The sequence below is a fragment of the Gnatocerus cornutus genome, chromosome 3 (assembly GCF_029298725.1).
Source record: "Gnatocerus cornutus isolate USDA-ARS CGAHR chromosome 3, icGnaCorn1.1, whole genome shotgun sequence".
In the NCBI taxonomy this organism is placed as follows: Eukaryota; Metazoa; Arthropoda; class Insecta; order Coleoptera; family Tenebrionidae; genus Gnatocerus; species Gnatocerus cornutus.
In genome coordinates this window covers 13181705-13196233 of record NC_142235.1, presented here as the reverse complement: position 1 = coordinate 13196233, position 14529 = coordinate 13181705, and the positions used below count along the sequence as shown (strand labels likewise).

The window sequence follows — 14529 nt, the reverse complement described above, 5'->3', positions numbered from 1 at the left end:
ACCTGTCAAGTAAGTCATTTGTTCTTTGGCTCTGTTGTCTGTTTCTTCGCCAAATTGTCTTTTGAAGTGTGGGATGGGTAAAAATCCTCTTCTTGCGCCAGATCTGAGCCCTATAGAAATTTCATGGTATCGCTCTAGGTGACAGTCAGGCAAGTGACACTTTTTCGCGCCGGTCATGTTTACCAACATCTTCACACGCACTTTATGCGAAGTGAAAAAATCTTTTCACATCTTCACCGTTATAAAAACACCAAGATATTGACACAATTATTACATAAAAAACTATCGGCCATCTCAATCGAGGTACAATACATCAATTTACATTTAGCATTCAATACATTACTGTACTTTTCTAAAGGTTATTCCCAATATGTGTTATCTTACCGAATCGGCCAACTTTCGTTCCTTTCCATTGTCAATTTGAATTTAAATTTATTAGATTCAAGGCGATCGTTGTCTCGGAGACAATTTAAATTTTTTATTAACCGCTCCTTCGGCTTCCGAAAACCTGTGAAGGTAATAAAAACATAACGCAATAAAACAATATTTACAGTAAAAATATGGAAGAGAAAAAATGATAATAAACGTGTGTATGCACAGCTGTAGAAGTCGGGACAGAGCACATGTTTTAGACAGAAAAAAACGGAAATAATTATTACAGAGATACGAACGGGAAAATTTGAGGCGCGCGCGCATGGAGAAATTGAGATAATCTAACCCAAATCGCAATTTTTAAGGAGCGCCGGCAACAATTGTGCGAACCGTCACCGTAACCTTAATAACAGCTTTTAATTATGGAAAAGTTGCTGATGCACAAAGCTCGCGGAAAAATTCCGAGGCGGCAGCGGCGGTCGAGGCTGAAATTAGTTTGGGATGAAAGATGATTTTTGACTCGGTCTCGTCATTTTTTTACCAGTTTCAGTTTTTATTCGGACTCATTGTCGGACTTTTATGACTAACTTTAATGACTTGGTTGACAGTCTTTCAAGTCATTTCGTGATTCAGTTTTCTTATCAGATTGACTTGATGGAAGTGGCTGTCATTTATCATCAAACCGAGTTACTTTGTTGGCTTTGTTCTTGCTCCGATTGATATATTTCGATCAAAGTGGCTGTCAAACTTGATATTTTCCAACGTTTCTAGTGATGACTCATTTGACTCTGTTTTTCGGTCATCAGATTGACTTTTTTCTGACCAACATTTGTTGCTAACAACTTAATGACTTATTTATTTGACAGTTTTCAAACTCTGATATGTTTTTGACTCTGTTTTCTTATCAAATTGATTTAATGGAAATAAGGTGCCATTTATTATCAGTCCGGGTTACTTTGTTGGCTTTGTTCTTGCTATGACTTCTCTTGAGTGATATTTCGATCAATCTATCTATCAAATTTGATACATTAACATTTTTTGTGAAAATGACTCATGACACGGTTCTATCTTGTTGTCAATTCATACTCTGACTCATCTTGATTAATATTTCGATCAATCTGACTATTAACTTTGAAATTTTTAACTTTTAGTGATAATGACCTGTTCTGTCTTATTGTCATTAGATTGAGTTTATTTGTGCACATGTTCTGACTATTCTTTGTGAGTTTGGCCTCACATTTGGAGTCAACTTACGGACTTATTTAATGACTTGCTTGACAGTCTGTCAAACTCTGATGGTTTCGTGACTCAGTTTTTTTATTAGATGGACTTAATGCAAGTGGGCTGTCATTTATTATGAATTAGAGCTACTTTATTGGCTTTGTTCATGCTCCTCTCGAGTGATATTTCAATCAATCTGACTATCAAATTTGATACATTTAACGTTTTTAGTGGAAATGACTTATTTGATAATGACACGGTTCTGTCTGGTTATCAAATTCATGCTCTGACTCATTTTGATTGATATTTCGATCGATTTGACTACCATTTTGATGTTTTTTAACGTTTTTAATGCTAATGACTCAATTGATAATGACATGGTTCTCTTTTGTCAATCGATTGAGTTAATTTCTGCGCATGTTCTGACTATACTTTGTTAGTTTAGCATCACATTTGGAGTCAATTAACCGACTTATTTAATGACTTATTTAATGATTCATTTGACAGTTTTTTAGACTCTGATGGTTTCGAGAATCGTTTTTTTTTATTAGATTGACTTCATGCAAGTGGGCTGTTATTTATTAAGAATCTATCCTCTTCAGTGATATTTCGATCAATCTGACTATCAAATTTGATACATTTATCGTTTTTAGTGAAAATGACTTATTTGATAATGACACGGTTTTGTCTTCTTGTCATCAGACTCATGCTCTGACTCATCTTGATTGATATTTCGATCAATCTGATTATTAATTTTGATATTTTTTACGTTTTTAGTGATAATGACTCATTTGATAATGACATGTTCTGTCTTGTTGTTATCAGATTGAGATTATTTCTGCACATATTCTGACTCTACTTTGTTAGTCTGGCCTCACATTTGGAGCCAACTGACTGATTTATTAATGACTTATTTGACAGTATGTCAAACTTTAAGGTTTCGTGACTAAGTTTTATTATTAGATTGACTTTGACACTGTGTTGGCTTTGTTGACTATCAATTTTGAAGTTTTTCAAAGTCTTTAGTGATGACTCATTTAAAAGTGATATGACTCTCTGATTCTGTCATCAGATTGACGTTCTCGTTCTCATATTCTAAATATTTTTATTAGTCTAGCTTGATATTTAGTCATTCCTTGATAGTGACTCTTTTGACAGAAAGTTTGATTAAGTTCTTAGCTCCGTTTTTTTGTCAAATTGACTTTAAGACACATTATTATTGACGTAGTTTTGTCGGCCGTTTCATTGACAGTTTAAATTGATATTGACTTTGATTGTCTAAATCAGAGCACAAAAATGACTGTTTTTGGTATTATCAAGTTAATAAACCCCAACCATGCATGTTTCCATTGTCATTACATTTTGGACACTCCGTGCTTTGTGTCCATTTGGCCCGTGCTCCCCTACGCGAGCCCCACCCCGCCAATTACCGATAAATTAACACAAAGACAATAAACCAACGTCCTGATTTCAATATTTCATCCGGCTTAGTGATTTATCGCATCGACAACATTCTCTACCATTGCTACCATAAGCCTTACATATTATACCATGATCTAATGTTTCAATACAGCATTTATTTTATTCTTACACAATACCACTCGGACTTTATTAGCCTTCGCTGGAAACAGGTTCGAAACGCGGAAAAAACGCAACCCACACGAACCCATTACCACATATTAAGCGAAAACGCCGCAAAAAATACTCGCACCCCTCAGGATTCCGTTTTTTGTGGGAATTTTTTATGGAGGGTTGAAAGACGATACTGGGATTAGTAAATGATGTTGTTAGGTAACGTTAAAGACCATGAGAAAATTTGGGGTTAAACGCATTATCGACGGTAAATTGTGCAATTTTTCAACGTTTAAGGGTAAAATGGGTATCTCGACGTCTTTGTCATCCTTTTGTGTTTGGGGAGGTAAGCCGAAAGCGATACGAGGACTGTGTGAAATTTTTCCCCCTTTGAAGAGGGTGCAAGTGGCCGCTTTTATGAGTTTATACAAAAAAAAGGGATTCCTTATCCTTCCCCGTAAAAAAAAGCGTTTAGTTTAAGGATTAATTTATGGACGAACTCCAGGGAAAATCAATGGGGGGCAAATCGGGCGAGTGATCTTTGTGAAAATGAGCGCTACTTTTTACCGTCGCGTTATTTGATCGCTCCAAAAGAATTCAATTGGACCAATATCAGTCGCTCGCGGCGTCCTTCTCTTCTTTTTCTTCACTTTCTTCATGCAAATTCCTCCCGAGCTAACGACCCCGTTGTTTACGGTCCTAAATGTGCCAACCCATCAAAATTCACCGATAAATCATCATCCCAGTCCGACCATCGCGTTTATGAAAATGTAAACTTCGACAGGTCCCATTTACATCTCTAATCGGTTTTTTGCGCCATTTTCGCAATGTTAATATTCATGGCGTCTATTGTCTCCGCAAAGCATTTTATACACAAATTTCTAATTAATTACCAACGCAACTTAACTTTCTTGCATCGTGCCGGAGCGACAAAGAAGAGAAAACGAAGAAAAAAAATGAATAAAAGTAACCAAAAGCAAAAAAGCGAACGTGCATACATAACAGCCAGCATTCAATTGTGTTTTGATATTAAAAATATGAAAACAGGTAATTTCGTATTCATATTGTACCGAACACAATACAGCGTTTTATAAATTCTTCATCTCTTATTACAGGCATTACTTATTGAAATCTCATGTTGACTCTGCAATTCGAATCATTAATATTAATAAAATCGAGACGGCGCTGGAAAGAGACGATCGCACGATGCGATTCGCGCTTTTTTTCTCAAGTAACCAATAGAAGCCTAGATCGGGGTAATTAACCAATGTGGGGACGCTGATACGACTTTATTGCAAATCGCCCAATCAGAGCAATGACCGCGTGGGCGCACATTTTTAAAAATGGTCCAATGAGGCGGAGGCGGGGTTTTTAAATTAAGTACTCTTTGAAGACGTCAATAGGGAAGCGCATTGTTTTTAAATAACCAACAAGCGAATCAAGTTGCTTTTGAGATTGACGCTACTATTAAGTCCAATAAAAAATTACTACGACCGCGGATAGTTTGAATGATCCAATAGGAAGTTTTCTTTGGAATAACAATCCAGTTACGGCCGTTTTGTGCCCTATCAAGCACGAGCGGTTTTTTTGATAAATTCAATCAGTTTCCAGTTTTCATAAATTTAGTTTTTGATTGGTAAAAGACACCAAATGAGCGACTGTTAAACGACCAATAATGTTTCGTTGTGAAAATACAACTAATAATGGTGCGCCATGTGTCCAATGAGAATTACGCGCGATTTTTAAAAAGGCTCTAAAATTTACAGCATTATTTGAGTAGTAAAAGGCACTCAGTGACCAATTTTTACGACCACTAAAGTAACAGCAGGAATTCTGAAAAACGCAATAGGAATTTTTCTTTTGAGTGGCCATCTGTTAAGGGTCATTTTGTGTCCAATCAGTGTCCACTTTTCATAGATTTCAATTTCTGATTGGTAAACGAAACCTAATGACAAAAAACGAGTGAGTATCGACCAATAACAGTACACCAACGAGATTAACGCGCGATTTTTGAAAACGGCAATGGTGCGCATTTGTAAGAGTAACTGTAAAATTACTGCATTTCTACAACCACATGGCAGCGGGAATTTTAAAGGAATTTTTCTTTTGAGTGGCTATAATGCTTACGGTCGTTTTGTGTCCAATCAAATAAAAACGCGTTTTTAAATGGACCCAATCAGAAGCCAGCCTTCATCGATTTCAATTTTTGATTAGTAAAAGACACCAAATAACTAACAGTGACTGTTAACCGACCAATAACAGGGGACAACGAAATTAACGCGCGATTTTTGAAAAGGCCAATGGTGCGCATTTAAGTCTGTAAAATTACAGCGTTAAATATCCAATCAGTTTCCTAGGTCTTGGAGATTTGAATCGTTGATTGGTGTAGAAGATAGTGAGTGACCAATTTTTACAACCACTAAGGTGACAGCGGAAATTTTGAAAAATCCAATAGCAATTTTTCTTTTGAGTGACCATCTGTTAACGGTCATTTTGTGTCCAATCAGTGTCCACCTTTCATAAATTTCAATTTCTGATTGGTAAACAAGACCTAATGACAAAAAGGACTGTTTATCGACCAGTAACAGTACACCAACGAGATTAACGCGCGATTTTTGAAAACGGCAATGGTACGCATTTGTAAGAGTCACTGTAAAATTACTGCATTTTTACAACCACTAAAATGGCAGCGGGAATTTTGAACGACTCAATAGGAATTTTTCTTTTGAGTGGCTATAATGCTTACGGTCGTTTTGTGTCCAATCAAATAGAAGCGCGTTTTTAAATGGACCCAATCAGAAGCCAGCCTTCATCGATTTCAATTTTTGATTAGTAAAAGACACCAAATAACTAACAGTGACTAACAGTGACTGTTAAACCAATAACAGGGGACAACGAAATTAACGCGCGATTTTTGAAAAGGCCAATGGTGCGCATCTGTACAATGACAGCATTTTTACAACCACTAAAGTAATAGCGGGAATTTTGAACGGCCCAACAGGAATTTTTCTTTTGAGTGACGATATACATACTTATAGTCGTTTAGCGTCCAATCAAATAATAGGGCGATTTTAAATGGATCCAATCAGTATCCAGCCTTCATAGTTTTGGTTAGTAAAAGACACCAAATGACTAAAAGTGACTGTTCAATAACGGTGCACCAACCAAATTAACGCCCGATTTTTGAAAAGACCAATGGTGCGTGTCTGTGACAGACAGTGCAGAATTACGGCATTAAACATTTGATCAGCTTGTAGCACTCAAAGATTGTTAATTGTTAAAGAACCAGTAAGGTGACCAATAGGAGCGGGGTGCGGTAAAGGCGGCAATTTTGAGTTGGACATTGCATACTAATTGCTGGGGGTAAATGATGGGCAATCAATTTTGTAATATTATTGATTTAATGAGAGGGTGTGCATTGTCTGATCGGATGAAAGCGGCACTTTTGAATGTCCGAAGTCGTTTTTTGTGTGTAAGCGCCTCCCCGTCGTCTAATAAGTTAAAAACTGATAAAATATCGAAAAATAATGCATGCATCTCAAAAAAGTGCCAAATCACGCTTTTTAATGTCGGATTTTTCGTGTTTAATCACGATAACGTTTCTCGAATCATCCATTAATTGCCGGGACGTAAAAAATATAACCCTCTCGTAGCATCTTGGTCGAAAATTTTTTTAAGTGGTTTATAATTAATGGTACGGTTTACGTCTGGCCATTCGTTTTAAATTTCGTTCGTTCTCCGTCTTTGTCCGATAATAAATAGCTTATTTATTCATTAATTTCGTTCTTTTTCCACACACTCGTACGTTATTCTGGGGTTTGGTATTTTTTTCGGTCGTTTTTTCGTTTTAATCCCTGTGTATTTTTTAACTGTATTGTGTTTTGTATATTAATCATGTTGGCCGATTCTATTTCGAGCCCCCCTCTAGTTTCTTTTATTTCTCTCCCGAAAGGCTTCTGTTCATCTCTTTCGGACAACCGCCGTCTTCTTCCCACTATCCACTTATAATCAAAGCTGGCCGGGGAAAATTCATTTGTTTCCAACACACAATGATAAATGATTTGACTTCGCATTCTTATTCTCGAGACGCGAGTTTTTTTGTAATTTTTAATCGATACTTTAAGGTCAACGCACACGGCGCGTTAGGGGAGACCGGGGCCAAAAATCACAATGTACGATGCTATCATGGTCCATCTGATTGGCGTTTACAACTCCTTTAATTGTAGTTGGAGCCATCGACCTCCACTAATATCTAATATGAACATGCATATTTCAGCTTATTATAAACACAGCAAGCCATGCATTATTGACAATTGACAGCCGATCATGATGCTTATCTTGTTGCAGGTAAAATCTTCGAGAATTTCACGTTGAACCCGAACAAAGTGGAAGCGGGGTCGCCCCCAAGCCAGCCCCCCACGCCCCCCAGCACGCCACTGTCGCCGAAATCCATCGCCGACGTTTCGAACAAATATACCTCAGGCATCCCCAACATTCCTAATCTTACAATAACACACAATTCTAGTCCGAACATACCTCAAAATTTCGCTAGTTTAATGCAGAAAACACCCCTTAATCTGGGGGTGAAACCAAAAAACACGTACGCCAATGGGTGGACAGGCGGCGACTACGATGAGGCGAAGGGGGCGGACCAGAAGGGACAGTCCAGGGTGAGTATTCAAATTTTACCGGTTACGACACTGATTTCAAAAGACATTTTATCTTTTCTTTGTGAGGCAAGTTTCGAAACGGAAAAATTACAATAATAATGATAAAAGTTATTGGCGGAGAGATTGCGTTTTGCAATACAATTGACGCTTAATTATTAGTTGTGGGTGTAATTAGAAACGAGTACTTGGTAGTCAAAGCGGTTTCTAAAAGCGAATAAATACTTCTAATTGCATTAAGTTGCTATGATTGTAATGGGCTGACCTGGAATTTTTTTGCAACATCCTGTCGCCCAAATTAGTAGCCAAATTATTCCTATTATTATTTCGAATAACAGCTAACCAAATTACTACCGCGCAATTATAACATCACTTTTTAGGGCAATCTAATAATATAGCCTTACCAAGAGTTGCAGAAATTTTTACTTTGTTTTCAATTGCTGTCAATTTAACTTGATTAATATATTTTCATTTTACAGATGCTTGAATAACAATCAATTAATTGAAGTTAATAACATAATTTGGATAGTTGTTATATCAATGACAGTTAGCTCCACGTACTGCTGTTACAATTTGCAAACAAAATTTTAGATGGCTATTAATGACCTAGCTAGTTTCAAGAACAGTATAGCAATGGGAAAATAACAATTAAAGCATGAATGTGTTTGAATTATACAGCATGTTTCAAAAAGATTTTCATCTAGTCACCTCTAATTTCCCGTAGAAATTAAAAAATGCCGCTTTACAAAGATAATGATTGGAATGTTAGTTACATAACCTTAAAATATTTTAAAAAAATTAGGCTGGATTGCTGAGGGGATAAAACTGACTCAACCTTTGCTGTTTGTTGTTTAAATTCTATTTTCGATTTTAATGTTTGACAAGTGACACCATTGACAGAAGAAAAATCATTTTGAAACACGGTGTATTTTTAAAAACTAAATCTAACATATTTCACCAGAAATAACGTTTATTGTTTATAGGTAGATTTGTTTAGAATTCAGAAAGATTCAGAATAAAATAGAAATTTCTATTTACAAGAGCTAGAAAACATTACTACTGCTAGAAACTCTTAAAAACTAAAATGATTCGACTGAAGAAGTAGCTTCAAGTTAGCTTTCTAAAATTCTGTCAAATTGTCACTACAAAGTCACGTCTTAAACAGCTGGTAATATTCATATCGCTAGAAAGTTGTAAAAATTTAAGTTATTTCAATTGCTTTTGAAACTAAAAAAATAGCTTCAAGTTGGCTTCCTTAAATTATATTATTGATAGCTACCTCCAGAACGTCAAGATTTGGACAACTGTTAGAATACATATTGCTAGAAAGTTGTAAGAATTAAAATTATTCCAACTGCTTTTGAAAGTGAAAAAGTACCTTTAAGTTAGCTTTTTTCAAATTATATTATTGATAGCAATCGCTAGAACTCAAGATTTAAACAACTGCTAGAACACATTGCTATTGCTAGAAAGTCATAAGAATAAAAATGATTTCAATATTTCCATTTGAAACTGAAAAATAGCTTCAAGTTAGCTTCATTAAATTTTATTATTTGGCAAATACATATCACTAGAAAGATAATATTTGATCAGCTGCTGTAAAACAATGCTATTGCTAGAAAGTTGTAAAAACTAAAATTATTCCAACTGCTTTTGAAAATGAAAAAACATCTTCAAGTTAGCTTTTCCCAAATTCTCTTATTATAGCAATCGCTTGAACTCAAAATTTAAACAGCTACTAAAAATCATTGTTATTGCTAGAAAGTCAAAAAGAATTTTTTTTTAATACTCTCATTTGAAACTCAAAAATTGCTTAAAGTTGGCTGTCTCAAATTTTCAAATTTTATTGTTGTCAACTACATATCACTAGAAAGTCAATATTTGAACAGCTGCTAGAATACTACTAGCAGAAATTTGTAAAAATTAAAATTATCCAATTGTACTTTGTAAACTGATAAAATTGCATGTTGTCTTGCTCAAATTCTGTTACCTATTGACAGCTATCGCTAGAAAGTCAATATTAACAATTAAACAACTGCTAGAATACATTGATATTGTTGCAAAAATTTCAAACATCTAATGTTCTCTCTCCAAATTTTCTCATTGCTTGAAAGTCAATACTGCTGTTTGAAAAAATGTAAAAATTTCAGCAGGTCAAATTGATCCGTTGATAGTTCCATGAAAGCGAAATCATGCGAGTTCTTGTAATATCAAAAATAAACATCATGTATGAGTTTAATAGTCGGTAATGAAGCTTGCAAGCGAGATCCGGTTGTAAAACATTTAAAAATCGTCTCCCCACATCGCCAACTCGTCATTACAATTCCATTTTCCTAGTTTCATTCAGAATTTCCGCCGAAAAATCCTCACCTCCGCCTAACTCCCATTGTTCCTTCCTTAATTACCTTTCACGGTAATTTTGATAACAACGCAAAGAAAAATTGTGAGAATCGTAACGATTTTATTCAAGATAATTAAAACGTAAATTACTCGTCTTGTTTGCGTTTTTACCCGAGATTTCGTCCGATTTCTCTAACTGTACTTGCCAAATCTAAACCATGAGAAGCTACTGTGTACTTTACATATTTTCACACAAATTTTACAACTTTAAAAGCTTCTTCGGCGGCTATTGTTTGTCGTACTGTTACCTCTTTTTTTGCGACTTTTAACGCACGAATTTGCATTAATTAGTATCTAATTGCTGCCAGCAAATTGAGGTGATAACAGTACACGATCTTGATCGTTTTTTTTGCTGCAGGGAATCTTTCCATCCAATATTCTTCCGTTTACTACTACACAAATCAAGACTGATACGTCCAGTCCCCCTCCGTTCGACCAGAGCCCCCTCAATGGTAAGTGAACGCGAAGAATGCACGCCACTGTTTGCGGATTGACACGGATATGTTAAGACGAGTGTCAAGTGTCAGTTTTAATTTGGAACGAGCTGCGTTTTGTTACACGAGACGAGAACTGAGAGCATTTTTACTTGTTGTTTGTTTTCGGTGTGAAATCTTAGACGAATAGCGAGAGTAAAAAGTGGCGTACCACAAGGGGCTGCGTTGGGACCACTACTCTTCCTATATTGGTTTCGAAATTGTTCAAAATTTCGCTCCGAGTTACGCAAACGCGGTGTTCGTGCCATATTAAATTTCCATCGGCTACTGTAATGCGTTTTTTTTTCAGTGTGTTAGAACTATCGCTCGGCCGGTGGTAACACACGTCGTAAAAGATTTTTACTCGAAGCATCTCCGAGTAAAGTGCAGTTAATTAAATACTAACAGCTTTAAAAATAAAAATCAAATAAAGTCGTGCTTTGTAAGCACATAACCAAACACCTGTCAACTATCACAGTCTGAGACACGTCGAAAATATGATTTCTTTCGCAGAAGATAAGTCCTCGTGTAAATAAACGTAATGAATTTACGAGCGTTTGAGATTTACGGCTTTTGTTTATTTTAGAAAGTGAAGAGAATGCCGCTTCGTTGTACATAACCTAAAAAATTTTTTCGAGGTTATGATACGTAACCGTCTCCCGCAACCTTTTCCCAGATTTTAATTAGACTGTGAGCGCACCACACCGGCCATTCAAATTCTAATTAAAGAGCATAATGCAGGTTTATCCGAAGCCAAGCTTCAGGATTTTTAAATCTCAAATGCCAAATTTTTGGCTGCCGCGACGACTCGAAATTCTATTTGAACAAAAATTTTCTAGTCGCGTTTTAGTTTAAAATAGATTGTATCCAGTTAATTACCGTCGGCCATATTGGCGCTCTTTTGTCACCCGGGTGAATCATTTGTTTCCACGGCACGCTTTATATAAGCCGGGAATTGCTGTTTTTTCCACAGCCAACTGTGATATACACAAATTGTCTTAAATTGACCGTGACAGATTTAATTTCGTTTTACATCCACTTGACTTTTATTAGTCGAGGAAAATTTCAAACGATGACACATTTTACTAGTTCACGCCAAAAACATCCCCAAGTTTTGGGGGGGGGAAACCCCAAGCTCACTGCGATTTTCTTCTGATGCTCACATTTTTAACAGATGTTTACGGTCTTGTGAAAATATCAACATGTTTCCTACGTTTCAGTGCTAATTTATTAATAATTATGAGTAATGATGATAATTAATGCTTATAATAAATTTTAATTAGCTACAAACACGAAATTGGACAAATTTTATAGAATTAGAGTGTTGCTTACAACGCTTGAGAAATCATGGTGTCTTTTAATTAATTCGCCGGTATTTTTAACGAGCGGCACATTCGAACTTTCAGGAAAAAGTTGTGTACGGAACTGATACCACGTTCAACCATATTCCAACAAAAATTATGTCAAATTCTGTGACTGTCCAAATTTTTATTCTCATCTTACATTGCACGTTCTGTTTCTGCGTGGCAACTAATTTGGAATATTGTTTTGGTAGAATATTATCTAAATATTAATCACAACTTAGAATATTATCATTTAGACAATGATTATTGGAATATATTCTGTTATTCGGTCTAGTAGGTACACTTTTGACATTTCCGTATTTAGAATATTATCTAAAATATTGTTTTGGTGGAATATTGACTAATAAAGTACTCGCCATGTGCTCTAATTTAATCAATCACTGCAAATTTTAGACTGGAATATTATCTAAAATGTTTTAGTCGCGAAAAAATTATCTACAGAATATTGTCTTAAGTTTGATTTTTTATTACTACTTTCATAGTAGGAATATTACCTAAATTTTGAACGACTGCAGTCAAGATAATTGTCGAAATTGACAAGTTACTACGGCATATTTTGTCTGTATGCCCTGTTTTCTGATTTTGTACATTTCTTTCACATTTTCTTATCTGGAATATTATCCAATATATTGTTTTGATTTAATATTTACAAAAATACTCTCCATAGTTCGCTATAGGTATACTGTAATTTAAAATCAGGCACTTCAGATTTTGGATTGGAATATTATCTAAAATGTTCTGTTATCTACATAACATCATCTAAAGTTTGAATCTCTATTACAACTTACATAATTGGAATATTATCTAAATTTCGAACGGCATATTATTTAAAGATCTAAACGTAATCAAGACAATTGCGTAAATTTGCAAAATACGATGGCAAATTTAGATTATATGCTCGAATTTCTGATTTTGTACATTCCTTTTGACATTTTCATATCTGGAATATTATCTTAAATATTGTTTCGATGGAAACTACTAAAATACTCACCATAGTTCGCAGTATACTCGAATTTAGAAACAGTCACTGCAGATTTTAAACTGGAATATTATCTAAAATCTTCTGATCGGGAAAATATTATCTACATAATACTGTCTACAGTTTAATCTTTATTACAACTTACGTAATAGGAATATTATCTAAATTTTGAATGGCATATTATCTAAAATCCAACGTTCAAATCCAAAGTTACGATGGCAAATTTAGGTTATCCCTGTTTTCTGATGTTGTATATTCCTTTTGGCATTTTTATATCTGGAATATTATTAAATATTAAATATTCCTGTGGTGAAATATTACCTAAATAACATTATCAAACATGTCGAATATTTACTACAACCTACGAAAACTTTACTTTTATATTGGAATATTATCTAAATTTTGAATATGTGGTGAGATATTATCTAAAGATTAACTACGAAAAGGATTATTACCTATTTAACTTTTCACAAAATTTTAATAATATGCTGTACTCTTTAAAGCACGTTTTACACCATATCCTCAGTTTAGAATATTATCTAATATATCGATTATCGTTTGGAATATTTTCTTATTGTCAATTGAGCCACAGAGAATCTTAACCTTCAGATGGAATGTTTTTTAAGAGGCTTTACTGAACTATTTTTATTGGAAAATTGTCTAAAATTGTTTACAGATTATTTTCGGAAATTTCGTATTTTGCACACAATATATTGTCTCAAACCAATGCAGATTCGAAAACCCAAAATTTAAATTTCCGCCTTCATAACATCGCATTCTATTGTTTGCAATTCTGAATAGACAATCAGCTTAAATAGAAGGCCACTTTTAATAGCAACGCAAATGTCACTTTAGACCATATTATATAAAGTACAACGCGCAAAAACCGAATCATACATAATGTAAAAACTAGAATATTATTCTTTTCTGTGTTCTAATTCCTATTTTGATTTTCCAAATTTATTCCGTGTGTGCATGCAAATTTTATTCGTGACCCACTTGGAACAAAAGGCGAATTTCAATGTATTTTAATGACTAAGAGTGCGAGAAATTCGAATGTATAAAAATTGCGAATAAACAAAAATGTTGTGTCATACGGCGTGCGTTTAAACACTTTCCATAGCCCGCCACGATCCGACTTTTAAAATTTGTTCGCAGCCGACTCGATCCTACTTTTCCTCTTCGGTGGTGCTGGAAAATGTCGCGTCAGTTGGAGTTCGCGCGGCTTTTCGATTAAAAAGCGTCCGTTTAAAATACGAATCCACGCATATTTAGCACGTCGAAATGCGTTGATTTTATTGCAGTTGCATATTATAGCGGGCGAGCATGTTTGAAGCGTCGGTGACGGTTTCTCGGAACGATCTTTTCCGTCGAAACGCGCGCAATAAAGGATTAAAAGCTCATGAAAACGTGTAGAGTTGTATGAAAGGTGCGCGCAAAAATCGGATTTTACGTTCGGACATGCATCTTTTCTCTCTTCG

The 14529-nt window shown here is 35.1% G+C and overlaps 1 protein-coding gene across 2 annotated transcripts in view; it reads left to right on the top strand.

Moving 5' to 3' along the window:
* LOC148177148 (zinc finger protein castor homolog 1-like) overlaps nt 1–14529 on the top strand; it is a 53743-nt gene that overhangs the window by 26792 nt on the left and 12422 nt on the right. For both annotated transcript variants that reach the window (XM_088031751.1, XM_088031750.1), the window contains exons 4-5: nt 7513–7835; nt 10591–10684. In XM_088031751.1, the coding sequence (XP_087887877.1) occupies nt 7513–7835; nt 10591–10684 (417 nt within the window). The remainder of the gene's footprint in view (nt 1–7512; nt 7836–10590; nt 10685–14529) is intronic.